Source organism: Didymosphaeria variabile (assembly GCF_027946475.1).
Source record: "Didymosphaeria variabile strain IMI 356815 chromosome Unknown scaffold_3, whole genome shotgun sequence".
Classification (NCBI taxonomy): Eukaryota; Fungi; Ascomycota; class Dothideomycetes; order Pleosporales; family Didymosphaeriaceae; genus Didymosphaeria; species Didymosphaeria variabile.
The window spans coordinates 1089913-1114834 of NW_026611622.1; the positions used below are offsets into that span (position 1 = coordinate 1089913).

The following is a 24922-nucleotide window of genomic DNA, read 5'->3' on the forward strand; positions in this document are numbered from 1 at the left end:
CTCACGTCTGTCACGCCTTGCACGCATCTCTCTCGTCGACATCCCGCGCCCGTACGCAAGCTCTTCTGGATACTCCATCACTCCAGGGCCCCATGAGTCCTGCAGATAAGCTCTGCGTGCGCTCTCTCTATGCGGAGTATACCTTCTTCCATCACCTGTACACGCCTCTGGTCAGCAAAGTGCAAAGCATCAACGCATAGGATAAGCAAGGCTATCCTACATCATCAAATAGAGCATGGAGATGCATTACTAGGTGCGAGCCCTGACCTCCGCCTTGCACGGTCACGTTGCAACTTGCGTTCGCTCACTTGCGGTACGTATCCGAATTCGTCATCATAGAGCGGCTCGAAATCAGGCATCCTGGTACACATCAGCGCATGTGGGGGTGTCAGCGAAGCCTAAGCGCACTCACAACTGCCTCGGGTAGCTCGTCGGAATATGCGCTGGATCCATTCTCCACGGCGTCTGTGGGAAGTGGAAAGGAGGTCGCTGGGTGGCATTTGGTATCGGGCCCCTAGGTACTTCCTCTTCTGCTGAGCTCGAGGGTGAGCTTGAGGAGGCACTGTCCTCGACTTTCGCCTTCGCTCTCTCCCTCGCCTTTCTCTTTGCTTTCTCTTTTCCCTCTAGGTCTTTGCGAACCCACGCTGGTAACTCATCGCAGATCACGATTTCGTCTACGTGCTCCGGTCCTCTTGGTGCTGGGGACTGACGTTCAGACGACTCGTACCGTTCAACAAACTCGTCTTCCACAGCTAGGGTTGTGGAACTCTCCTCTTCTGGGTAGTTTTGCGGACATGACGATTGATATTCCACGTGCGGGCCCGCACCCGAGCCTCCCATGTCGGCATCCAGAGATAGCACCGGACGAGGTATACTCAGGGGTACGTACTGAGGTATGTACGACTGCGGAATCGGTATAAAGGCCGGAACGTACGTAGGTGCATACGGCTGGAGCATAATACCGTCTGAACGCCCCGATCCACGCTCCTCGTCGAATGCGTGCCGCCTCGATCTTGGAAGCATGTATGTCTTCGGCATGGGGCTTCTTCCTATGTGCTCCTCATCACTGCCCTCCGACTCCTGAGATCTCTTCCTAGGTCTCTCCCCTCTCCTGTCCTCGCGCTCTATGTCACGATTTGCCTGACGCATGGCAGAAGGAGGAAGTAAGTATCTCTCCTTCTCTCGCACAGCCTCCTCTCCTGTCCTCATCTCTTTCTCCACCACCCATGTATCTGGCGTCCTATGACTTACTGACGCCTCGGCTCGCTCGTTCCTGTAGTCTTCCTGTGTCTGTACAGTCCAGACGAAGCCGGTGAAGTAGTCTTTGATTTTGCAGCATTCGCCACGAATGTATTGATATAAGTAGAACACCGCGGCCCAGATAAGAGCGGCGCCGAACAAACCGCCAAAGGCTATGGTAGTTGCCAGGGTTGCAGTGCTCATGTTGCTGTTAGGGCAAGTGCAATTGACCTTGTCACTGATTGGAAAAACAGAACGAGGCAAAGAAAATAAGCGCAGGTGGGATCCAACACGATTTATCTCCAAGAAGAAGGCAAGGAATGCATAAGGTAGAGTCAAACTAGGTGCCCTTCATTTCAATAATGCACAGCCGTGGGAAGGACATGTTTGTCGAGTCGACTTGGGGCAAACAAAACAGCCCACTTGTGCGACTCGAGCGACCTCGCCACTGTCAGAGCAAACTTCCTGCACCACTTGGCCCACTCAACCTGACGATCTTGCAACGCAAGCCGCAACCCGTCCAGTTTTCCTCCTTGTCGACCCAACATCGTGGTCACACCAACCTCCAAACATGCAAGCAAGCCAATCCCTCGTCCACTGTCACACCTAGACGGCCGCTTCTCAGCTCTCTTCTCCCTCAAACTGCACATCCTTCGTGATCTTACTTCCCACCCTGTTCTGCAAACTCCCTCGCTCTTTGCTGTAGCTCTATATGCACGGCCTCGGCCTCGACGACTTGCACGCAGTTGCGGTGCAGATACCAGATGAACCCGATGACGAAGAGGGCGATCATGAAGAGCGTCAGGATAATAGCCTCGTTGTATTTGAGGTCGCGCATCTTGGTTCCCGGGGGTTAGGGAAGGGAGTGATGGACTGGGCGGAGTTGGTATCCGTCGAGTGGCAAGTGAAGGTTGAAGTGGATGGAAATAGATTGGGCTTGAGCTTAAACTTGAGCGACGCGGTGGCGGGTGCTGTGGGAGGCACCGGCAGTAAGTATTGTTTGGTCGCGAATCGTGGGTCCGATTGAGAGATGTTGTGAGCGGAACGGGCAGGAAATTTGCATTGTCGTGACGTGAATTCGGGTGAGACGTGTGAGGCTGGTAGAGCGCTCGTTGCCGAAGGCGCAACGTCTTTCACTTACTTCATTACATACAATATACGACGCCAAAGCGAAACTGCAAACACCAGAAGCAACTATGCTATATCAAAATCTCCCCATCCATACTCCGACCATGCAATACCACCCGTAACCGCATATGCTGTTGAAACCCTACGCCGTAAGCGCCGAACTCAACCCCAAGATACCCATGCCCACAAACGCACTCACAAAGCACAGCCGCCGACTATGCGTCAACTCCAGACTCTCCCCTAGCAACTGTAGACTCACCATCGCCATGATCCCCGAGGTCACCGCAAACATAATTCCGTACATCAAATCGCCCGGCTCGCCCTCACCTTCACCAGCACTCTTGTTCGCGAGCTTGAACCACAGCGCGGCGACGCCGGCTCCCAACGGCTGGGACACACCACCCAACAGGGCAGACCAGAACATGGCTTTCCAGCGGGAGTTGATGGCGAGATAGAGTGGAAGCGCCATAGCGAAGCCCTCGGTGATGTTGTGGATGAAAAGGGCGAGGAAGATGGAGACGCCGAGGCGGGGGTTGGCGTGGTTGGTCGCATACGTAATAAACCCCTCGGGGATTTTGTGGAGGGCGATGGCGATGCTGGTCTGGAGGCCGATGGAGAGGAAGGCATTGGTCGGGACGTGGTGGTGGTGTGCGTGAGAAGTGCCTGAGGCATGGGAGCGGAGGGACGTCTGGCTGGGGTTTTTATGAAGTGAGTGGGCGGCACCATTGCCGTTCCCGTGAATAGAGGAGAGGCTGACTTGGGAGTTCTCCATGGTGGCGGGGCCGGAGACGGTGGGTGTGAGGGGGCTGTTTTCATCGACGTCTGGGAGGTTGGCGATGCTTGGAAGAAGAGGCTGGCGTTCGGCGGGAAGTGTCTGTGTTCTTGAGCCGGCCGGCCTTGTTAGGCTCTTGTTCGATGTGGAGTGTAGTAGTCGCGGCACCCGATCGTGTTGGATGTTCCTAAAGCACTCATTCCCACACGGATCAGAGTAACCAAAGCACTTCCCATCCTCATCGCAGAACTGTTTCGAACCTTTTACGAGCTGCGTGACCTTCGTAGATATTTGTGTATGCAAAGAAGGTCTCCTGACCGGGAATCCCGGGTGGTGGGCTTGGTCCGTGCCACCATAGGAAGAATGCGAGTGCTCGAGGGAGCTGTTCCACTGCTCTTGCATAGGCCTACTGCTCGGACGTGAATGATCGTGCCCTACATGCTCGTCATCGTCCTTACCCTCCTCTTCATCACCGTGCTCGTGATCACAGTCCACAACGGAATGTGGAATATATTGGTGCAAAATTTGCGATACCACCGCAATACCGATTGCTCCCACCAGAAAGCTTCCAATAAGGGCCAGCGTCGCAATCTTTGGGTTTAGTCCGCCCTTTGTTAAATAATTTTTAGCAGACGGTAACATGCTATATAGCGAAGAAAAGATCTGAAGCAAAGCCGTTAGCTGATGAGTTTCTCAATACGAACAGAAAGTAGGATGCACCATGACGCCAAATGAAAGGCTCAAGCCTGTCGACAAGAACGAATTGCTTTCTTCTATTTTGAAATTCTTTTGCCCAGGGAACTGGCGGATGACAAGGTCGACACATATTATCGACGCTGGTGGCGTTAGAGCAATTCACTTCCTCTTTCCACAAGAACAAGCCTACCTCCAACCGTGCATGCTGCAGTACCGTTAGCGGAAATCCCTAACATATGCAAGTAACCTCCTACCTATGCCGCTCACCGCAGCCATGATCCACCCCCGGGCATCGTTGTCTAGCCCCATATTTCAATATGACGTCCGCGCCAAGCCCGCACAAAAAAGTCGAAAAGTTGCAGTAGACGATAGCCGGGGATATAGAGGACGAATACAGAAGCGGCTAAGCTATGCGCGCGATATGAACATCGGAGAAAGATGTAGAGATAGAGGTAGGCATCGGCGAAAGCCATTCAAAGGCTGGACATCAAGGTGCTAGAATCGTAGGCGGCCTAGCGCGGGCGATCGTTTTGTCATGGCCTTTCTGACATCGCTATTGGCCAGTCATCACACGCCTCACAATTGGAGTGCAGTCACGAACAAGCCTAACGAGAACTTGCATATTCAAGTTGTAAGCTACTGGGTACCACGTGCAATGGTCACACAGTCGAAAGCACTTCATGGAGGTGTGGACTCGCTACTAGCTGACGTAGCCGTGTGACGATTACCAATGGACTCCCACAAATGTCATGTCCGACGCAATCACCGAAAGCATCACACAAAGCAAGCAGTCCAAGCAAACATATAGTCATCGAATCGATTACTCGCACTGTTCGACATCATGATGATATTCCGAGCCCTCGGTGAAGTATACCGCCCGCTATCGCTAGACCGCCGTAAGTCTAATATAATACATGCTTTGCACTCCGGAGGAAAAGCCTCGCCCATTTGGTAAATACGCCGTCGCTATGCAGATGTGATTGACACAAGGAAATAAGGCAATACCGAGAGCCTCTAGGAGGATGTCGGTAGCTAGTTAAAGTCGAATGTTGTGTGGTACAGTGGTACAAGAAGCGAAGGAAATCACACCATTAAAGCCGCTTTTCGTGAGAATTTATGGTCGGGAGGGCGAAGGGGGTTCGATCTTGCCCCATTTGCCCTCGCCCTGCTCGGGGGTCTCGTTGATGACGAGAAGATTTCTGCCGCCGCAGTAGCCGCCCGGTTGTGCTGTGCGCTCGACCTGACGATATTGGCCTTTGAGGTCAGCCTCAGAAGCATTGGGTAGGTATGCTTTGACGGGATCGTCATATTCCCAAACAGTATCGGTGACGACCTGGCCCGGTTCCTCATGTCGCCTGGGGTTGTAGAGCGGGAAGCCCGCAACGTGGTTCAGGATGTCCTGTATGATGGAGTATAGCCTCTCCGGACGACGTGTGAGAGAAAGCCAAGAAAGCGTCTTGGTGTCGTACGCCACGCGGATGTAAGGGTTCATGTAGATTCCTGAATCCTGCGGGAAGCCAGTCCCGGAACGTCGATACTGGAGATCGGCATGGATGAGGCAGCACTCTGATGACTCCCAGAAGGTATCTTCCTCATAACGGAAACGGAGAGGAGATGTTGTAGGGTTCGGCGAGGTTTCCGATTCAGATGTTGTCTTGGGTGCGCTGCTCGTGAAGCGAGTCTGGTCCTGGAACCATTTTGCATCGAATGCAGTCATGCCTCCCCAGCAGCTCCTCACTCGGACCGCATCACTGCCCGCAATGGTGTCTTTCCTGCTTGTTGCTTCGCCCTCGTTGGTGAACCATGGGAAGAATGGAACCCCCATATCGGCACCGTCTAGGTCTCGCGTCGCAAATCGATCGTAGAACTTGAAGGCGTTGATGAAGTCCACGGCGCAAGCTGCACCGTAGTTTGGCAGTCCGTTGGCATCGACGTTGGTGGAGAAGAGGAGTTGGGCGGCATCGATGGGGTCAAAGTTGACGTCGTTGAGGTAGAGGATCTTGTCAAACGCTACCTCTGAGGTCTCGAGAGGCGCAAGAGCGCGATTGCGGACCTCGGCGAGGAATGTCATACGCTTGATGCGGGAGTCGCCGTTGGGCAGGATAATGCGCGGCAACGAGCTTAGGTCGAAGTCTTCGTAGACGATAGTAGAGTTGCCTAGGTTGTTAGCAAAGACAAACCGTCGAGGATAAATGAAACTCACTTTGCGTCTTCTTCTCCATGGCACGCAGCGACTCCTTTGTAACATCATCCGCGTCGTTTTCAAAGATACTCAAGTAAACGTTCTGTGGGCCCAATAGATGCACCAGTTCAAGCACCGACTTGCCCCACGCTCCCGATGTCAGCGCTCCGTCCTCCTCATAGATAGCTGCCGCAATGAAGACCTTCTGGTCGTGTATGTTTGCGCGACCGGGCGAATCGCTGGCGAGCGCACGCTTACGGAGCTCATTGTAATGGGCTGGTCGATGTGTGTATGATGGGAAGAAGATGCCCACGAAGAGGACGAGGAAGAGGCAGAGGTAGGGGACAGAGAAGACAGTGTAGTAGATCAGGCGCAGGACGGAGCGTTTCCTGCGGCGCGGGGTGATATAGTGGGCGCATACAGCTGGGTCTGTAAGCTTGTTCACGCCTGGAATGCTGTGACCCAGGCGACCGAGCCACGACTTGGTCGATGAATTCGAAGTGTTGGAGTCGCGGCGCCTGAGGGTGGTCAGGTCTTCGAGGTCGGCAGAGGCCCGCGGCAGCAGCTCATAGTTGTGAGCGGAGGGACGAGGTCGAGATGACATTTAGGGGGTTGAGGGCGATGTGCGGACAGCGACTCTCCATGCGGGGGGCAGCGCTGGCGTGTGTTAACGAGAGACAGGCGAGTACAAGCGGGGTAGTCAGTTGGTGGTGTAGCGGTCACAGGACACAGCGAGGGAACAGCTCAAAAGAAGTGGCAGCGGCTGCGACACACGTGTAATTGTTCGACGCGACAAGGCGGACGATTGACGACAAGGGTGGGACAACGGCGTGGGACAGCACCGCCCCTACGAAACCAGGCTAAGCCGCTGCCGGCGTTTTGCCAGGCCTGTGCAGCAACTGCTCCGCCCCTGCGTCCGATCCGGGCCATACTTTGCGACGCTTTTCATCTCGTATCAGGTACCCGCGTCCACTTACCCTCGGGGTCTCGACGCGCCCGTTTCCGTGATTGGGCGGTCCGCAGGATGCCGCTGCCTTGAAGGAAGCTTACATCTCGCTGTAGATCCTCTCTTTCAATAGCTCGTGGAACCCACACAAAGTGCTCGTGTGCGTGTTCCGTTAGCCTAAGGTGCAAGTGGTTACGCTTGCGAAATCGGTGCTCTCCAGGGCTAGAGTCTTGCCCTTTCAATGACCCTAACTGGCGCGCCCTGAAGCTACCATTTTGCGTCTTTGTGTGCTTGCGAAAAGGGTCGTGAAGTGGAGAACGGAGCATCGGATGACTACGCGGCCGTCGCTCAGCCACGCGCAGCCTTCAGCTAATGATGCGCTTACTTCAGGACGTTAATTCTCATACGTCAAGATTTTGTTGTTGACTTTGCTTCACAGAGGAAATGCAAGTAAGCTGATGTTTCATGTGGGATATTGAGAGCTCCTGCTCGATTATGTACATAAAGGGGAATAGCCGATGGACCCTCTCAGCCCGTGGGGAAAATTGGACCCCCAATTTGCCGAATTCGCCGGACCCTCCAGATGCTCCACTGAAGCACCGCGGACCGAACTCAAAGTCTGTTGCTCCAGGGAGAAGAACCATGGAACGACTGTTTCTCTTCGTGTGTCCACTTTCAAGTGTAAACAACGCACTCTACGCCGTTCCATCATGTCCCTACACATTCCTGGGTCCGCAAACACAAATCGGCTCCACAATGATCTCCATCTTATCTCCTCCCAATCCTATGACGAACTCATTGTGCCAGTAGCGTTCCTCGCCATCCTTGTCACCAAGTGCCATCAGCTTTTGCCTAAGCCGTGCAGCATTACTCTCTCGCCCTGCTTGGCTTAATGGCGTCTTCGCATTGATGATCTCATTTTGCAAGTTGCACGCAGCGCTGTTGGCCCAGTCAACCGATGTGTAAACCTCAGGACATGGTATCTGGTCAGGTTGACGAATGATGCGCTTTGGAGTTGCTAGCTTAGTCTGGCGGTGTAGCGGGATGGACTTATGCGATGTTGACTTAGTCTTGCGCCGCTTTGGAGGAGGACTACCCTTCAGCGCCTCCTTGGCCTGGCGCTTCTTGTTGTGCTTGCCCTCGTCGGGATCCAAGTCTGTTTCGGATGCGTCTTCATCTGAATCGTCAGAAGAGGATTCGCCACCTACGGAGACAGATGCTTCATCATCGCCCTTCACCTCCTCATCCTCGATCTCGCCCTCATCCTTGTCTGTCTCATCGAGCTCCTCAATGGGTACCTCGGTCAGCTTGTACAGACGCAACATGTACAATGTCTTGCTCAGAAAGGGCGTGAACTTGGGTGGCGGATGGAAAGCGGCCACATCTGATGGCACTGGCGACGCCTGTAAGCTTGTGAACGCGTTGAGAAACAGCAAGTACTTACCTTCTCCTCGCTCGACCCGAGTTTTCAGATGGAATTGCTTCACAGGCCATCCTATCGAAGCCAGCGTGCCCACTAGTTCCAAGCAGCCCTTTTCGGTGTGTCCGCTCGACGACTGCTGGTGTTGAATTGGAAAAGAGGATAGATACTGTTGCTTCGCTTGTGTAAAGAGTTCTTCTGCTTGCATGTTCGCTGTTTCGAGAACTGTAGAGGAGAAGCCCACCATCATTGTGGCAGCATCTTGCTCAGTTCCTGACTCTGGCCAAATCTTTTGTTTGACCCTGTACTCGAAGTACGGCTCTTTCGGCGGGTCAACCTTCGGACGGTCTCGCAAGACTATCTCAGGTAGCTTTGCGAGTGCATCCGTTCGTTCATCAACACGCTGTGGTGCGATATAGGTGCATGCGTGCGGAATAGCCTGCAAAGTCGATGTCTCCTCGGTAGCAGACCTTTGCAGACAATGCCTGACATGACTCACCTCATTGAGCTTTGCGATTGTGGTCGAAGTAGCTTGACGCGGCTTGGCAACCAGCGGTGCAACAATGGGCTTGTCTTTTTGATTAGGTTCTTGACTAATGACAGGAGCTGGTATGACAGGAACTGGTACGACATCCTTGCCCGACGGGGCTGCTGTACGTGCGGATCTTCCAGCAACGCCAGCTTGAGGTGCAGCGGTGGGACGGTCCTGTCTAAGAACCGAGGCGCTGGTCGAGACTTCAGTCTCAGTCGTTGAGGCCGTCGTGGGTGCGCTCAGGGGACTCCGCTTACCATCGTCGAGAGAAGGTAAAGTACTGACTGCAGGAAGCTTTTCAATAGTTGAGACTTCTCCGCTTAGATGGCTTGGGGTAGCTGGCATAGCAGCTACATTCACTTTAGTGTTCGGGGTTGACATCGTTGCAGCTTTGCGCGCTCCGGGAGCTGGTGGTATGTAGATATCGAATCCATCTTCGGTTGGACCACTCGGCACTCTGACATGCGTTCTGGTAAATTGTTTCGTCGCTGCCGTGGTGGCGTCAAAAGCGTGATTTACGGGCTTCTCGATGGAGGCTGGTGGTTCCGCGCATGTCGCTGAAGGTGCTCTTGGTGCAGTTGATGAGGGCGTTCTGGACGGTGCTTGTTGAGAAACTTGTGGCTGATTACTAGCAGTGGCTTTGGTCTGCAAAGGAACTAGTATTTGAGCTTGTGCATGAGTTGGCGGCTTGGCCGGCGGAATGGCTGCAGCTTTGAACTGAGAGTAGGGGCCTTTTGATCCAGCCGGTCTGGGCGCTTTGAACGAATCTGGCGAAGTCGTTCGAGGTTGACCAGTGGAAAGTTGACTGGACTGTATCGTAGAAGGTTGCAAAGAGACTTGCACCGGCTCGTGAGAACGGTTCTTCGTAGGATGACCCACTGTGCTTTCTGACTTGTCATCGCTGCCAACACCCGTTCCTGATTGGGGTCGAGCAACCGCATCATCAGTCCTGAATCTCGCTTTGGTAAGAGGCATAGGTGCGGGAGTCGAAACAGTACCGCGAGATGCCGCTTTCGAAGCATTGTTCGATTGAGCCGTATCCGGTCCATGCTTTGATAGACTTGGAGTGGAAATGCTGGTCGGAGGCTTCTGCATGACTCTGGGAGGGATAACAGCGTTGTCGGTTGAAGGAACCTTCGTGGCCTCAATACCTTTCCCAATTACTGGTTCCACTGTGGCATCACCGCTAGAAACTTCTGTCAGAATATTCTGTAGCGTCCATGCAGCAGACTTGTGCACCGGCACTTGTAGGTCCATTGGTGATGCTGATGTCGGCTTGCTGGCGGCACCTTTGATTTGCGCTGGCTTATTCACCGAATCTCTCTTTGCGTCAGCAGCATTGGACTTGCTTGGCGTCGACTTCGGGGCACTTCCTGCCTCCTTTTGATGTTGATGAATTGGTCTTGCTCCCCCGACAGGTATGGTTGGGCGATCTGATGTTACAGTCGTATCGCAAGGCGTTGATGATTTCAAATTCTTGTTGCTCGCCTTTGTAGCCGTTCCTTTCGTTTGCGTTGGCTTATTTGCAGGCGCAAACTTCGTGGTAGTACTCTGGAGGTTGGCTGGTTTGGTTTGCGGCGTGCTCGTTTTCGTCCTCGCTCTTGGGTGTCCCTCCAAGTTCATTTGGATTGTTCGCGCAGGCGTAGCTGGCCGACCAGTCGTTGATAAGGGAGCCGGTTGGCCCAGTAGAGCGCTCTGTAATTCATTTGTAGGAGTAATAGTCTTGCTAGGTGGCACTGTCGTTGCTGGCGTAAACAATACCTGAGCTGGGTCACTAGGTGGGCTTCTCCCAGGGGAAGTCGCAATGTGAGGATATGATGACGTTGTGGGTTTCTCTTCACGTACTCCGCCTTTGCTATTAGTTCTAGAAGTATCAGGCTGATCTGGCGCTGGAGCGAATACAGGCTGCTTTCGACGCATAGTTTGCCTCTGTTGAGACGCATTGAATGGACCATACGCAGGAGGCCTGTTCACAAGGGTGGTCCGCGGAGCCTCAGCACGAGATACTTGCGTTTGAGTGCGTAGGAAAGATGGAGGCGTCTGCTTTTGACTGCCTCGCTGCGTACCTGCACTAGAAGAGGCCGCTCTAGGCCTGTCATCTGGAAGGAGCTTGCTCGCCTGAGTAGTCGCATTCGTCAATTTAGCCTCACCCACCAACTGTCCTGTAGTATTCTCGAAGACTTGTCCCGTTTCCTTGGCCGGTTCTCTAGTTATTGGATTCCTATCTTTCGCAATGTTGTTGCCTTGGTCCTGAGGGCTGCTTGCTGACATGCCCTTCCTGGCTATGGCTTGCTGAAGACGGGCACGCAAGCCTGAGCCCAATGTCTTTGTGCCTGTTGCTTGGAGAGTGGCCCTCGGTGGTACTCGTCGTAAATCTGACGGTGCTTGCAATGGTATTTGTCGCGATGCTGGCGGTGGTGCCTGCTGTCGCGCTTGCAAAGATGTCTGCGGTGGGGGCGATGATGGTTTGTACGATTCTTCGTCATCTGCAAACTCTTCACCACCAGCTGGCTGGTCATCTTCAGACGAGGAAGACTGATATAAAGGTGTACCTGTAAATCATGGGCTGTGTCAGTAATGAGTTGTATGCGTCCTGAGCTAACAATTATATATGGATGGCCACTCACGCTTCGATTTCTTAGGATTAGCCTTAGAGGTGTTCGATGCCGAAGGCCGCCCCTTCTTTATTTTGGAAGCAACACGATCCGCAGTGGACTTCCCGATTATGGAACGGGCGTGGGGTGTAGATTTGGGGGCGTTTGAAGGTGAGGGCTTGTAACTGCGGTAGGCTTTGGAGCGTGAGGGTCGTAATTCGTGATCCGAATCTTCCTCGAACTCACTTGCGGAGTATCCAACAAACTGCGCCACCTGGTCCATTTCGGGAGCCGAATGATCGCTTTCTGGTGCGATGAACAGGCGTCCAGTGTCAGGCGAATGCGGACTGGCAGAATGAAAGTTGGGATCTTCCAGACCAAGTTTGCATGCAGAACTTGATGTTCGGGTGGGGAAGCCGTGGAAAACTTCGTGTTCTTCCTCCGAAGAGCCTTCGTCACTTACCTATATATGATGAGCGAGGTAAAGGCCAGAGAGATATCGCGAAGCACAGAATCACTCACCTCGCTATCCGACCAAAGTTGTCCAGGCGATGGCAGACGACGCAGATCCCGGTGCTGTGTTGCCGCTTCATGAAAGGCTGTAGTTCCCCCTGGGGTACCTGGTGGGGTTCCGGTTGTAATTCGCGTACGCGACGGTTCCACCCGCCGTCCAGCGCCATTGGGGCTGTGATTTGCTGTTGTTTCTGCGGCGTTTGTGTTCATGCTCTACACCGCTACATAGGCCGACCGTATGTGATTGAATGAGTACTGTATTAAAAGTTTGGTGTTACAACAAGTAGCTGAAATGAGCACCGATTGGGCGGCTGCCGTGAATGTTGGTGGTCCTCGTTCTGCTCAACAAGGTTGGCGTTAATCAAGCCAGTTTGAACGGCCACTTCAGGGTCCGTGTCTGCTTGCGATTGGTGCAGATGCCGCGAATGTAATTTCAGGCACGCTCGGCAGGTAGACAGACCATGTATGTATGATTTGTTTCATAGGTAGACGGTGAGCGCGTTGCTACTGGCGCGTACAACAGCGGTGCAAGTTGGCAGAGCCGTAGGTCGATATTGCTATCGACTCTAGACTTTGAGCAATCGTAAGAGGAAACAGAAGCGACGGTGTCATGAGGCTCTGAGGAATATTGGGGTTGCTCTTGGAGACTTATCTGTGTCTTGAGAGTGCAATCAAAACACTATTCGCTTACCCTACGAGGTCAAACGCTCTAGCCTGAAAAAGGTGACCACGATGTCGCTCAAGCGAAGTCATGGGGCAGGTTTGCTAGAATCCTAGAATCAGGTCTTTCTCGTGCATTTGTGGGAAGTACATCTCGAGAGCTGCAGGTTTCTGCGGTGCCCAGTTGTACAGGATCCGGCTGCCGTGGCTTCTTGAAAGACCATGTACTGACCAAGAGCTCCAAATCACCTATAACAACATGATTCTGGGAACCTAAATGTGTTGTGTTCCAGAATCGTGATGGATCAAAAGGAAGGTGATGTTGGTTCATGAGCTTTAGTCATCACCTAATGTGGTATAGCGCCCCGCACTCTTTTTCTGGACGCGAACATCTGTGAAAGCGAAAGACACTGTCCGATTCCGCCTGCTGTTGGCCGACGCTCGTCATGGCTGCTTCAGCCTTATCCGAGGAGGTTCCTATCCCGGAGCAAACGCTCAGGAGTTTGTCTAAAGATATAGGAGGCATAGTACCCAATTTTACGGATCAGAATCCAGACATTGGCGTGAAGTAAGAATCGAAGTCCGTGAGCTTTGCGTGTTTGTTTCCTGAGTGTCTCTGACAAGGAAAACAGGATTTTACATGCTGTAATAGATCCTCTGTTGGAGACGGCAGCTTCATCTGACCTCGGCACGTCACATCGCGCAGCCGTAAGTAACGTCATTTGCTCTGTCCTTGAGAGATGTCACGCACAGGAGTTGCAGTACGTCCAAGATGCCATTCTGGACGATTCAATCTGGTCAAGAGCTTTCACCATCTACCTTGAGAAGTCGGACACTGCCAAAGGAAAATCCGTAAGACAAGTGCTAGTGACACTCACGAGTATCCTCCTTCGGAACCAAAGCCAGAGAGCGTTCGAACTTCAAGAATGGGCAGTCGCCAATCTCGTTGAGATTATCTGCCAAAGACAGGATCGCGTAAAAGTCAAGCCAGCCTTGCAAGGTCTTGCTCATTTCTTGCAAAAAGACATTGTGACAATTCCTCGGCTCGTGAGCGTTCACGCGATGATTCTTGGCGACACCTCAGAGCCATCTGTAGATGGAACGGGCATTCAGTCTCTATTTTCCGCGCTCCTGTCTTGGATTGTGCATCATGACACATCGCTATCGGCCGGCCATGTGGTCAAGAATTTTCTCGCTCAATTGCGCAGAACATCGCATCACCACCCGATGAGTGTTGAGGAGTCTGTTACTTCTATGTGGTTCAAGCCAGTGGTAGATTGTTTACATCAATGGCCGGACCGGATACAAGAGTTCAAGACACATGTCTTTCCTCACTGCTTCCTTCCAAACGTCGATGAATTTGTTCATTTCTTGTCTTATTTACACTTTGGTCGCCATGTACAATCGAGAGAGCCTGTCCCTCTGGAGCTGGGCGCAGACACCACGGAAAGAAATGGCTTGGAAGAATTCGAAGAGTTTCGAATTCTTCTCGCTTCCATTCAGACAGGCAAAGAGCTCGGTGTTATCAGGGATGTTGACTATCGAGTGCGCAATGTCATTGAGCTTGAGCACGATGCTTTGATCCTTCCCGATGACGTCTTTGGCGGGTGGCTCTCACATATGGAAAATGAAGTTCGCCTCGCTGGACTGTTCCTCTGCGTGTACTCAACCAATGTGACACGGACCATCACCGGCGGCATCTTCAGATCTCTCAAGAAGAACCTGTTGCATCTACATACGGATCCTGACGTCAACTTTCGAAGGGAGCTTATCAGCTACATTCAGAGGTTGTTCAACCGCCTTCGAGGAAGTACAGCAACTCTCGCCAAGTTGGGTAACACCGGTACTATGAAAAGCGATGCTCGCCTTCCATTTCCTAAAGAATGCAACAACCATCAGCGTCAATCCACGGTCAACGACTCGTTGGTAGAGTCATTGAATTTCATCACTTGGTACCTTGGCTTCCTCGAAGGGGAGATTCGCTCAGATGCTGCTTATCAACGACGGATAACGGGATTGCGTGCGTTTATGGTTGTACTGAAGTCTGGTATTGATCCACGTGTTCCCTATCGGTTCCTCTCTAAAGGCGCTCAAGGCCAGCTGCATTGGGCTCATGGACTACCGCTGGCCAACATCCACTTAGTCCGAAGATTGCTTGACATGATGTTAGATCCATTCGAAGATGTCAGGGACACATCTGTGGCTATCCTACATATTTGTTTTGAGTCAATGCCGGAAGAGGAGAAGAAAGTTATGTTATCGATGCTGCCGCGTTTTATAAAGCGCGCTGAGCATACTATGCTTCGTACCGGACGTGCCGATCATGCCGATGGTCTAGCAAGAGCCTATGCGTTGCACTATACCTGTGCCCCGACATCCATAGGAACGCCACAACCCGGCAGCCTGCCCTTAGCTACTAAGATCGGCATCATCCGTCATCTTAACGAACAATTACAAAAGACACTGGTCGCAGCCCGGGACAATCTCTCAGAGGCGGTCGAGGGCCGACCAGTCCATGGAATTTTCGCAGCCATAAGGTACAACGCATCTTCCAGTATGACTACATAAAGCTAACCATCTAGGTACATCGTTGACCAAGACGATTTCTATAGCGAGCTAGACAAACTTGATGCTGGTAGCTTCGACGAGCTGAAGGCAATTCACAACCAGCTACTCGACGATTGCGATACGACATGGAATGTAGTTCAAACGATCCTTTCCGCGGACGCACCCGAAGGGCACGTTCCTGAAGACATGGAAGACGAAGTCAGTCTTGATACGAAGGAGATACTCAGTTACTCTTGGCGTGGCTTGAAGGAGGCTAGCACGCTTCTGAGAGTGATCGCAACGAGAGCTCCCATAGGGACACAAGATAGGGATCTGGTAGCCTCAGCTCGCTTCGAAGAGCTCGGTCGACTATGTTTTACACAGCTTATAGAGCTACGTCACCGTGGAGCGTTCTCTACAGTAGCGCAGACCTTTGCAGCGTTCTGTAGACGGACGTATCTTGTAAACGATGCGTGTTTGCAAGCGCTACCTGACAAGTGGTATCAGGAAACACTTTCGTCTATTCAAGCTCAAGCGCATGCCATCACCCGACGCTCTGGCGGAATTCCAGCACTCATGGCTGGTATCATAGCTGCAGAGCCGCAGTCAAGCGGTAAGCTTTTCTCGCAGGCAATGCGAGATCTTACCATCGAGGCGTCCAAAGAGGCGGAGAGTTCCAACATCGAGGAGAGTCGATTGCCTCAAGTACATGCATTGAACTGCATCAAGGAGTTCTTTATGACCTCGAAGCTTGGCGCATCTTCTGAGGCATACATTGGGGATGGTCTAGAGCTGGCCGCAAGAACCATTAATTCAAGCATATGGCCAATCCGAAACTGCGGTCTCATGCTATTCAAAGCCCTTATCGAACGACTGCTCGGTAGCGACGAGGCTCAGGATTGGAAGGAGCGCGAGATGACGAGGACCTCACGCTTCTCATATGATAATTATCCCAGTCTAGTCAGCATCATCAAAGACCTTCTCAACCCAGAAGGACCCTTGAAAGAATCGCTTGATACCCCGGAAACCAACTCACCCATGGATCTACACGGTGCTGAGGGAGTCTTCCCAGCTCTTCAGATCCTGAGGCAGGCAATGCCACCCGAGGATTATCGAATGGTTATCTTACAGTCGGTCACGAAGCTTTTGTCAAGCCCGCATTGGCATATGCGGGATATGGCCGCTCGCACAATCACCGCGCTTTACCGACCAAGCGAGCTTTTGACGGGCGTGAAGTGGCTATTGGACAATCTTGAAGAGTCCAGCAACGCCAAGCATGGAAAGTTACTCTGCATCAAGTATTGCGCCATGAAGGGACTGCAGAGCAGTGAACAAGGTATGACTACTCTACCTGCTAATCTCCAATCACTAACACTGTCACGTTTTAGGCGAAGAGTTCCTGAGGGAATTCATGCTCCGCCTGAGCCTTTGCGCTCCAGCTTGGTTCGATCAAACTAATTGCTCATATGTCAAGGGAGCTTTTCTAGACCTTGTGAGCGTCTGTGGCATGTTCATCATCGAACATGGCACCAATAAGTCCACAATGAACGTATGGACAGCACTCGCGGCCGCCATTGGAGTTGGTCCCAGCCAGACTTTCAATCTAAGTAGCAAAGGTGCGGACGCTCTGCTCCAGAAATCTGCGGCCGAAGTATTCTTCATTGATCGCGTTATCGTTCGACCTGAGCAGATTAGCGTCTACCTATCGCGAGACTTCCAGAGCATTGGAGACGCCCTCCAATCCTTGGTTGCAGAGGACCCAGATACGTGCCTAGCAGGGCTCGACGCACTCCACGAGATCATCCAACTCAAGACACTTGGAGGTCCCATCCTTCAACTGTCCCTCATTCTCCGCGACATATACCGCCTCACACTCTCCGCCACTGACCCTGAAGTACTCTCCAGAGCCCAGCTCGTCCTCGCCGATGGCCTAATCAACCCCGGAATGCCTCAGGAGGTTCTCGACCTCATCCGCGAACCCGAATCCCTCTTCACACTTGACAAGCTCGAAGAACAATGCCTCAACAGCGCGCCGTCAAACGGACAAAGCGCCCTGCACCTCCTCGGCTTCTTTCTAGATTGGACATATGCCACATACCCATCCCAGCGAAAGAACCTCTGGCCCAGGTTAGCTCGCTACATCGGCATCCTGCGCATGACAATCGTCGACACCAACCCCTTCGACGCTCGCTTCGCCGCCGTAAATTCCATCTGCGCCCTCCACCACATCTGGCGCATATCCCCTTCGTCCAAATCCACAGGTCTGCTCCTCCTCGGCCTCTCAATAACACTCTACGACATGCTTAACGACGATGACGACGAGATCCGGGACGCCGCGGCCATCGCCACAACGGCGCTGCTGAACACACATTCCACTACACGAGCTACTATGCCCTCCGTCCCTATACTAACATCTCACCGCCTCGCCTCCTTCCTCACAACTCAATTCTCGACCTCCCCTGCCCTCTGCCGCGAAGCCCTGCGCCGCCTAACCGCCACCCATTTCCGATTTCCCTTGTTTAGAGAACCTTTCGCGCAAACACTCGCCCGGGAGAGAGAAGAAGACACCACCCTCTTTGCAACCGAGAAGCAGAACCTGTTCTTCGATCCTACGCTGGATGCGCTATTTTGGTCGCGTGTGCTTGCCGCTTGCACTCCGCCTCGCAGCCTCGCGAGCAAGCTTGGGTTGTGGGTCGAGGAGGCACTAAGATTGCTGGGGGAGTTAAGTGAGAAGGAGGGCGATGGGGCGTTGGGGTGGACGAATAAGACGGAGGTGTTTACGCTGGGGATGAGAGTGCTTTGTGCGGCGGATGTGGCAGTCGGATGGGAGGCGGAAAATGCTACTTCGATTCGCGAGCTGTTGGTTCGCTTCACCCGGGTTGGGAGGGAGAAAGATGTGAATGGGATTTGGGTGGGGAAGGCAGACAAGGTGGTGGAGCGAAGTATTCTGGGTCTTGTGAGGGGCGCCGGAGCAAGGATTGAGGCGGTCGAGAAGGGGTTGGAGAGAGCGAAGAAGGAGGGAGATAAGAAGACGGAGGGGACTTCGGGGAAGAAGGAGAAAACGGCCATGGATGAGCAACGCGTTCTGGAATTTTTGAAAGGGCTTGGGACGCGCGTGAGGGCGACTGAAGGAGGACTCATGAAAAAAGCCGGAATGTGAAGCTTCCAGAGGGTAAATCACATAATGCGCTCTTAACCTAGCGACATAAACCGACATTCGATTTATTGGGTATACACATGTCATCGTCATTTCCTAGCTATCGTCAACCACGTTACCGTAACGACAGAGTTCGAATTCCTCTCAACACCACAGACCCATCCCCCTCGCTCAAATCTTAGACGATCGCATCTGGGTTCTCCACCCTCCTCTTCGCAGTACCAATGCCACTAACACCCTTATCCTGATCCTCGCCCAACCACGGCTTCTTCTGCTCCGCCAAGCTACCCTGTCTCAAGAAGTAGATTACTTGGCCCACAAGAATGAGCACAAACGCAATGGGGTACATCCAGTGAATGTGGTAGTGGAACACTTTAATCCCAATAGCCACACCCCAAAAATTGCCTGTCAGAAGCGAAATATTAAAGAAAGCCGCGCTCGTCAAGCGAAACAGGATCGGCGCAAGAGAATAGAAGAGAGAGAGGATGAGCGTGTAGCCCGTGAGGTAGCCTCCCACGGCACCGTTCCAGGTAGCAGCGCGGAAGGACGTGCGGTCGAAGATACCCGCTTGCGTGCCGTTGATGAACATGCCCCAGAAGCCGAGTTGCCCGATAACCACGTATAGCGGCTGTTCGCTGACCAGAAACTCCTCGAAGGTGTTGCTGATGCCGTATAGCGATGCGCCGAGTAGGGCGAACAAATCGCCTTTGACGGGGTCAATCGCATCGAATTGGTTGAAGCCTGTGATGTGGTCGGATCCGAAGAGGACGCCTACGCCCCCGATGCAGAGCAAGATACCCGCAATCTGCGTCCAGCGGTAGCGCACGCGGAGGAACAAGAATGAGAGGATGACCACCACGACGATGGCCCAGAAGTTTATCAGCTGTGCGGAGAGAAGGGTGGTGTAGCGGTATGCGAGGACGATGAAGTAGTTCCCCTCCACGTCGATGAAGGCCAAAATGAAGAAGCGCCAGCCGTCTTTCAGCATGATCTTGCCCCATCCCTTGAAGCCCAGTTTGTAAATGGTGTAGGAGGTGTAGACGAGGTTGAGGAGGACGTAGTTGAAGAAGGACTGGAAGGCGGGAATGGAGGTTCCTTCGTTGGAAAGCAATTGCGACAGCGTGTTCGTCGAGGTGATGCAGATTGCGAGGGCTGGGGCGTTATTAGTATTGCAATGTGGGCATGTTCAAGGACTACTCACTTTGCCCAAGCAACATTGCAATCCAGAACTGCTTCGTCTTCACATAGCCCGCCCACGTCCCCTTGGTCTGCGCGTCCCTCTCAAGCACAGGGTTCGCTTCATGCGAAGTCACTAGGGTCGGCACACCGTGCCCGTTCTCAGGGCTCGCGGCTTCTGCGCCTTTCGGCTGGTGCGTGACCGTGTCGGCGTTCGTCATGTCGATGTTGTCGGAGTCCTTTCCGTAGAATTCTTGGGTGTTTGATTGAGCCATTTCGAGTCCTTATGAACGAAAACCTTTACAAGATGGGCTTGGAGAACCAGCAATCCGGCTCTTCTTGAATCGCAGATGCGGGGAACCTTTAGCGGGAATGGATATGGTGGATGGGAGCTTTTCGTCTTTAACGTGAGCGCAAAACTCCAGAAGTCGCTCACGGATTCTGCACAGCAGCAGTCTGTCGCAAAGAAGCGTTGAAGACGCCCAGGCGGCGGGCAGCCCACCACTACTTATGTTTGGCTCGCGGGAGGGAACTTTTTGCGCCCATGCATCTCGACTCGGTAACGCCGCTGACGCCTTACCGCACTCGCTCAAGCTCCGGGCCCGCTGTGGGATGTTCGGTCCAAGCTCCAGCAGAACTTGCAGGTCGAGATGCAGCTAGCCTAGCCGGCTTCCTGGTTTGCTTTTTGGCCTCCACCACTCCATCTTGCGGGCTGATGTGACGGGTGCTGATTCGGTGGAATGCCATATGTTGGGAGGATTGACTCTGGCATTACGAGAAGTCGATCATGAGATGCAATGCTATGGCAGTGTTCAATGGGTAGTGCTCGTATAAGGATTGCCACATTCTGCAATACCCTGCGACATCGAACGGTTGACGGCGACATGCGGGCCCACGTTCATGGTCCCACTGCCTCGGTCCTGGGACGTGCACGAGATGCAGGACCGTTGGGAGCAGGTGGAACTATGTGAAGTCTTCGATTACTGTATGTTGCCTCAGACAGGTGATACTGCAGCCGATCATACTCCAGTTCTTGTCTTGACATACAGCACCTAGGTCTATAAAGAAGGCACGGTGCAGCTTATTCTGGAGTGACTCAGGGCATTTAAAGAATGGTCGTTAGGCATCTAGCAGTAGTCACAATTCGGAAATTCGATTAAACAGTATTCAACAAGATCTATCGCCCGATGTATGAACAATCCGGTGACACGGGGCCAGAACATGTACGCCGGTTTCCACAAATAGTCTAACAGCGTAACCAACAACTTTACGCAAGAAGTGAAGTCAGCGTCCGACAAGATGCAATGCAGGGCTCTGAGGGAACTGCTTGGAGACACTACCATATTTCGCATGCCAAGCAAAGAAGTATAGTAGTGCGCCGAGCGGTTGTCCCACGAGGCAGAAGCTGACCCAAAAGATCATGTTGCCTGCCACTTCACCGCGGATGCCCTTGACCTTCTTAAGCATATCGGTGAAGACGATGAGGGGGATCTGGAACATCATGCCCATGAAAGCGACGCCTGGTACGACTTAGTAGGCAAACCCGAGGTTGAAGCGCAGAAGGGTCACTAACCGAGAACATTGTGGGTCGGGATGCCGACAAGCAGCTCATGCAAAACCGCAGAAATGAAGAAGACGACGATCTGCGCGAGCGATGGTGGCATCCCACGGCCAACGAGCGGACTGTATATGTGGCGGCGCATGAAGTTCGTCACTGGCTTGTTCCACGTCGTCCAGTACTCCCTCACGCTGCTAACGTTCCACCATTCTTCGTAGAACTCGCGGTCCGCAAAGCGCATTATCTCGGCGAGGCCGTTCATCGAAGACTGGAAGAGGGCAAAGAACCCGCAAAGCCAGCAGAACAGAGAGATGGTGGAGAGTTTCATGACGCGCTCCAGGATCGAGGTAAAGTCGAGGCTGGCCATCTTGTCAAGCGAATTCTGTAGTAGGGGTGCGGCATATTGAGCGGACGCGATCCAGATGGCGATGCTGAGACCAAACACTTCGAGAGCACGCATTGCGACATATCCCCAGCGGATTCGGTCAGTGCGGGGGTAGGCAGGTTGGTAAACGAGCGTTGGAGCCCACCAAAAGTAGCAAAGATTCGAGAAACTGATGTTCCTAGGGTAGGGGCAGCTGGCGTAGATCTCGGGCAGCGGCTCAGCCTCATTTGGGTGCAAGAGGGCATGTCGTAGATCACGGTTGGTGAAGGCATACGAGCAAGCCTTGAGCCACACCACCACCGCGTGCAGCTCGCAGAGAGTGCCTATCCCCGGATGGTGGATGTGGTAATAGACAATGTAGGACGAAATCCAGAGATTGAATGTGGCGTGCATGCCGTGACAGAAGGCGACGATCCTCCATATCTTCTTGAATCTGCGCCGAGCAGCCGCCTGATTCTCACGAGTGTTGTGTTCCTCGCCGGCTCGTTTCATTCGCGCCAGGGCGCTCTTCGCTTGTTGTGCGGCAACGAGCTCGATAAGGTATGCGAGAAATAGCTGACAGGGAATAGAGAAGTAGAGTGCGAGGCCGTATATGACGTCCTGGCGACTATAGTCGTGGCATGAGATGCAGATGAGGACGCCATACTAGGTCTGTCAGTTACCGCTCGAGACAAAGTTTCGCGTACAATCGGCGCTTGTATTGGTCACCCTGGGGTAACTGGACGTACTTTACGGAAGTTCTCAATCATTAGTCTAAGGTTAGAAAAGACGAGGACGAGTATCATCAGGTTGCGAAATCCGACGAAGCTTGGTGATTGAGGTGCACCGTGAGTGAGGCATGACTGCCGGCTCTGCGAATGGGTTGCAAAGACATGACGATACTTTGTCTTCTTCATCTTCTGAGGCGAGCTGTTGACCGTTTGTTCCGTGGTCTTCCCGTTGTACGATAGCGATGGCATGGCGGAGTGAGTGCCATCAGACCTTTCCATGGCGGTCGAGGTGGCAGTATTCACTATTGTTGCCATTGCGGGTCTGCGTGGGTCGCAATTGCCCTTGGTACGGAAATTTGAACGTAGTTATTATGCGAGGCAGCGTGGGGTGTTCGATCAGTTGCGGCAGCGGGATGCCCGAGTAGGCGGGTGGAATGGACGGAAGCAGACGCTTGGCCGACAGACGAGGACGAGGGCATTGTGCAGTTCCATATTTTATCAGCGCAGAGTGAGATATGCCCAGAACGGAAGTGTTGAGGCAGGCGATGCGGGGGCTACTGGAAACATGTCCGAGTGCATGCAGGCTCCAGCGACGTCAGTGGTCGAGCCGTGGGCCTGTTCGTTCATGAAATGTGGCGTGTGGCTGGTGTTTGTTCCTCTTGGCGAACCTCCAGCTCGAAGCTCCGCGACAGTCGCGACAAAGGACCGCGCGCGAACAAGACCAACAAATTTCCTGCGAGCGGTGCACTTCCTCCCTTCCACAGCCCCTACTAGGGCGACCATTCCGTGCGCTGGTCGAAACTCGCAAACATGAGTGAATACCACCAGTACGACGGCCCACCGCGCCCGCGGCCGAAGAGTATGTCCTTTCATTGCTGCACCACGGTGCGAACGTCTCGAGCAAATTTGCTGTGTGGTCTTTCAGCTGCAAATGTATCTTCGCATGCTATCTCCATGCGATTCCAATAAAGACCTGCCCGGTCGCCTTCAAAGCATATGCTGATCCAACATTTGCAGGAGCGGTAACAGACTATGGCTCGACGACTGTACAATGGATGCGCAACCGCCGCCCACGATACAAGAATGTCCTCTTTCCTGAGGTCGAGCGCCCGAGCGCCAGTTATATCGTGGATATGGCGCCTCCCGCAGCCCGAATAACCAATGCCGCGGAATCGATACCAGCCAAAGCCCTACACTCGTCCCTGAACAAGGTCAAACATCCTATCAATGTGGTCAAATGGACGCCTGAAGGACGACGCTTACTCACAGGATCGACAAGCGGAGAGTTCACATTATGGAACGGCATGGGGTTCAACTTCGAGACCATTATGCAGGCGCACGAGTCTGCGATCCGGGGCGTCGCCTACACACACACCGACGACTGGCTCCTCTCGGCAGACCAGACGGGTATCATCAAGTACTGGCAGACGAACTTCAACAACGTGAAGGAGATTCAGGCTCATACGGAAGCAATACGAGGGCTTGCGATCGCACCGACGGATTCAAAGTTTGTGACCGCAGCCGACGACACGACACTGAAGATCTGGGATTTCGCCTCGAGCACAGAAGAATCGACGTTGAACGGACACGGTTGGGAGGTGAGGACAGTCGATTGGCATCCAACAAAGGGACTGCTCTGCTCTGGGTCAAAGGATCACACGGTCAAGCTGTGGGACCCGCGGACAGGCCGCTGTCTCTCGACACTACATGGACATAAAAACCCAATAGCAAAGACTTTGTTCGAGCCTGTTCTCGGCAACATGATGGCAACTTGCGCCCGTGACCACACCGCGCGCATCTTTGACCTGCGCATGATGCGCGACGTGCTGCTGCTGCGCGGCCACGAGAAGGACGTCACAACCATATCGTGGCATCCCATGCACAAGAACTTGCTCTCGACGGGCGGAGTGGACGGGAGCATCATCCACTGGCTCCTCGATGAGCAGAATGCGCCCCCCGGTGTGGCACCAACAACATCACCATATGATATGGCAGACCCGCAGAACGCGCCCGCACAAACCATATATCCCGCCCATAAAGTCCAGTACGCCCACGACTTCACCGTCTGGACACTTGATTGGCACCCTCTCGGTCACATCCTCGCCTCTGGCTCCAACGACCGCGTCACCCGCTTCTGGGCGCGCCCCAGACCCGGAGACTCGACCTGGGTCAGCGACAGATATCACATCGGGACGGCCGCCGCCGAAGCCCAGGGCACCTACGACCGGCGCGACGGCCGCCGGCAACTGCGCGACGAAGAAGAGCAAGAAGCCGAAGACGAAGCGGAAGGCCTCGTCGACCAGAAAATGCCGTCCAAGAACCCCGCTTCCCTATTACCACCAGGCCTCACGCTTCCCGGCCTCAACACCTCGCCCGACGGCACCAGCAGCATACTTCCTGGAATTGGCGGTGCGATCCCTCCGCCACCCGCGGGAATGCATATACCGCCTCCCCCGCCAGGAGCTGGCTTTCCTCCCCCAGGCTTTCCTCCGCATGGCATGGATCCTTCGCGTCTTGCACAGCTCATCGCCTCAGGCGCTCTGCCACCGCCTCCCATACCAGGAGCGAACAATGCGCCTGGTCAACCGCCGCCCTTCCCCTTCCCTCCACCAGGTATGCCAGGCGCACCCCTCCCATCCCACCAGGTATGAATCCAAACGGGCCACCACCGCCGTTCCCATTTCCCCCGCCAGGCATGAATCCACCG

General features: G+C 53.5%; 8 protein-coding genes across 8 annotated transcripts; 2 read left to right on the plus strand and 6 right to left on the minus strand.

Annotated features, from left to right (window-relative positions):
• Positions 1-408: 408 nt before the first annotated feature.
• On the minus strand, positions 409-2077 carry N0V89_003710 (uncharacterized protein; the record flags this gene model as incomplete). The annotated part of the gene is made up of 2 exons (XM_056212508.1): positions 409-1447; positions 1905-2077. 2 exons carry the CDS (start codon positions 2075-2077, stop codon positions 409-411), a joined length of 1212 nt encoding a protein of 403 aa, XP_056072816.1.
• A 432-nt stretch (positions 2078-2509) lies between these two features.
• ZRT3 (Zinc transporter) lies at positions 2510-3781 on the minus strand (the record flags this gene model as incomplete). Its single annotated transcript, XM_056212509.1, has 1 exon — positions 2510-3781. The coding sequence occupies one exon, from the start codon at positions 3779-3781 to the stop codon at positions 2510-2512; it is 1272 nt and encodes a 423-aa protein (XP_056072817.1).
• Positions 3782-4949: 1168 nt separating this feature from the next.
• On the minus strand, positions 4950-6621 carry N0V89_003712 (uncharacterized protein; the record flags this gene model as incomplete). The annotated part of the gene is made up of 2 exons (XM_056212510.1): positions 4950-5992; positions 6039-6621. The coding sequence occupies 2 exons, from the start codon at positions 6619-6621 to the stop codon at positions 4950-4952; spliced, it is 1626 nt and encodes a 541-aa protein (XP_056072818.1).
• Positions 6622-7679: 1058 nt separating this feature from the next.
• N0V89_003713 (uncharacterized protein) lies at positions 7680-12189 on the minus strand (the record flags this gene model as incomplete). Its single annotated transcript, XM_056212511.1, has 4 exons — positions 7680-8356; positions 8408-11467; positions 11543-11856; positions 12032-12189. The coding sequence occupies 4 exons, from the start codon at positions 12187-12189 to the stop codon at positions 7680-7682; spliced, it is 4209 nt and encodes a 1402-aa protein (XP_056072819.1).
• A 939-nt stretch (positions 12190-13128) lies between these two features.
• Positions 13129-18389, plus strand: N0V89_003714 (uncharacterized protein; the record flags this gene model as incomplete). The annotated part of the gene is made up of 4 exons (XM_056212512.1): positions 13129-13250; positions 13315-15219; positions 15265-16565; positions 16618-18389. 4 exons carry the CDS (start codon positions 13129-13131, stop codon positions 18387-18389), a joined length of 5100 nt encoding a protein of 1699 aa, XP_056072820.1.
• A 175-nt stretch (positions 18390-18564) lies between these two features.
• Positions 18565-19837, minus strand: N0V89_003715 (uncharacterized protein; the record flags this gene model as incomplete). Its single annotated transcript, XM_056212513.1, has 2 exons — positions 18565-19538; positions 19588-19837. The coding sequence occupies 2 exons, from the start codon at positions 19835-19837 to the stop codon at positions 18565-18567; spliced, it is 1224 nt and encodes a 407-aa protein (XP_056072821.1).
• A 1009-nt stretch (positions 19838-20846) lies between these two features.
• Positions 20847-22530, minus strand: N0V89_003716 (uncharacterized protein; the record flags this gene model as incomplete). Its single annotated transcript, XM_056212514.1, has 3 exons — positions 20847-21082; positions 21136-22150; positions 22234-22530. The coding sequence occupies 3 exons, from the start codon at positions 22528-22530 to the stop codon at positions 20847-20849; spliced, it is 1548 nt and encodes a 515-aa protein (XP_056072822.1).
• Positions 22531-23025: 495 nt separating this feature from the next.
• Positions 23026-24866, plus strand: PFS2 (pre-mRNA cleavage and polyadenylation factor (CPF) complex subunit; the record flags this gene model as incomplete). Its single annotated transcript, XM_056212515.1, has 2 exons — positions 23026-23074; positions 23233-24866. The coding sequence occupies 2 exons, from the start codon at positions 23026-23028 to the stop codon at positions 24864-24866; spliced, it is 1683 nt and encodes a 560-aa protein (XP_056072823.1).
• Positions 24867-24922: the final 56 nt, after the last annotated feature.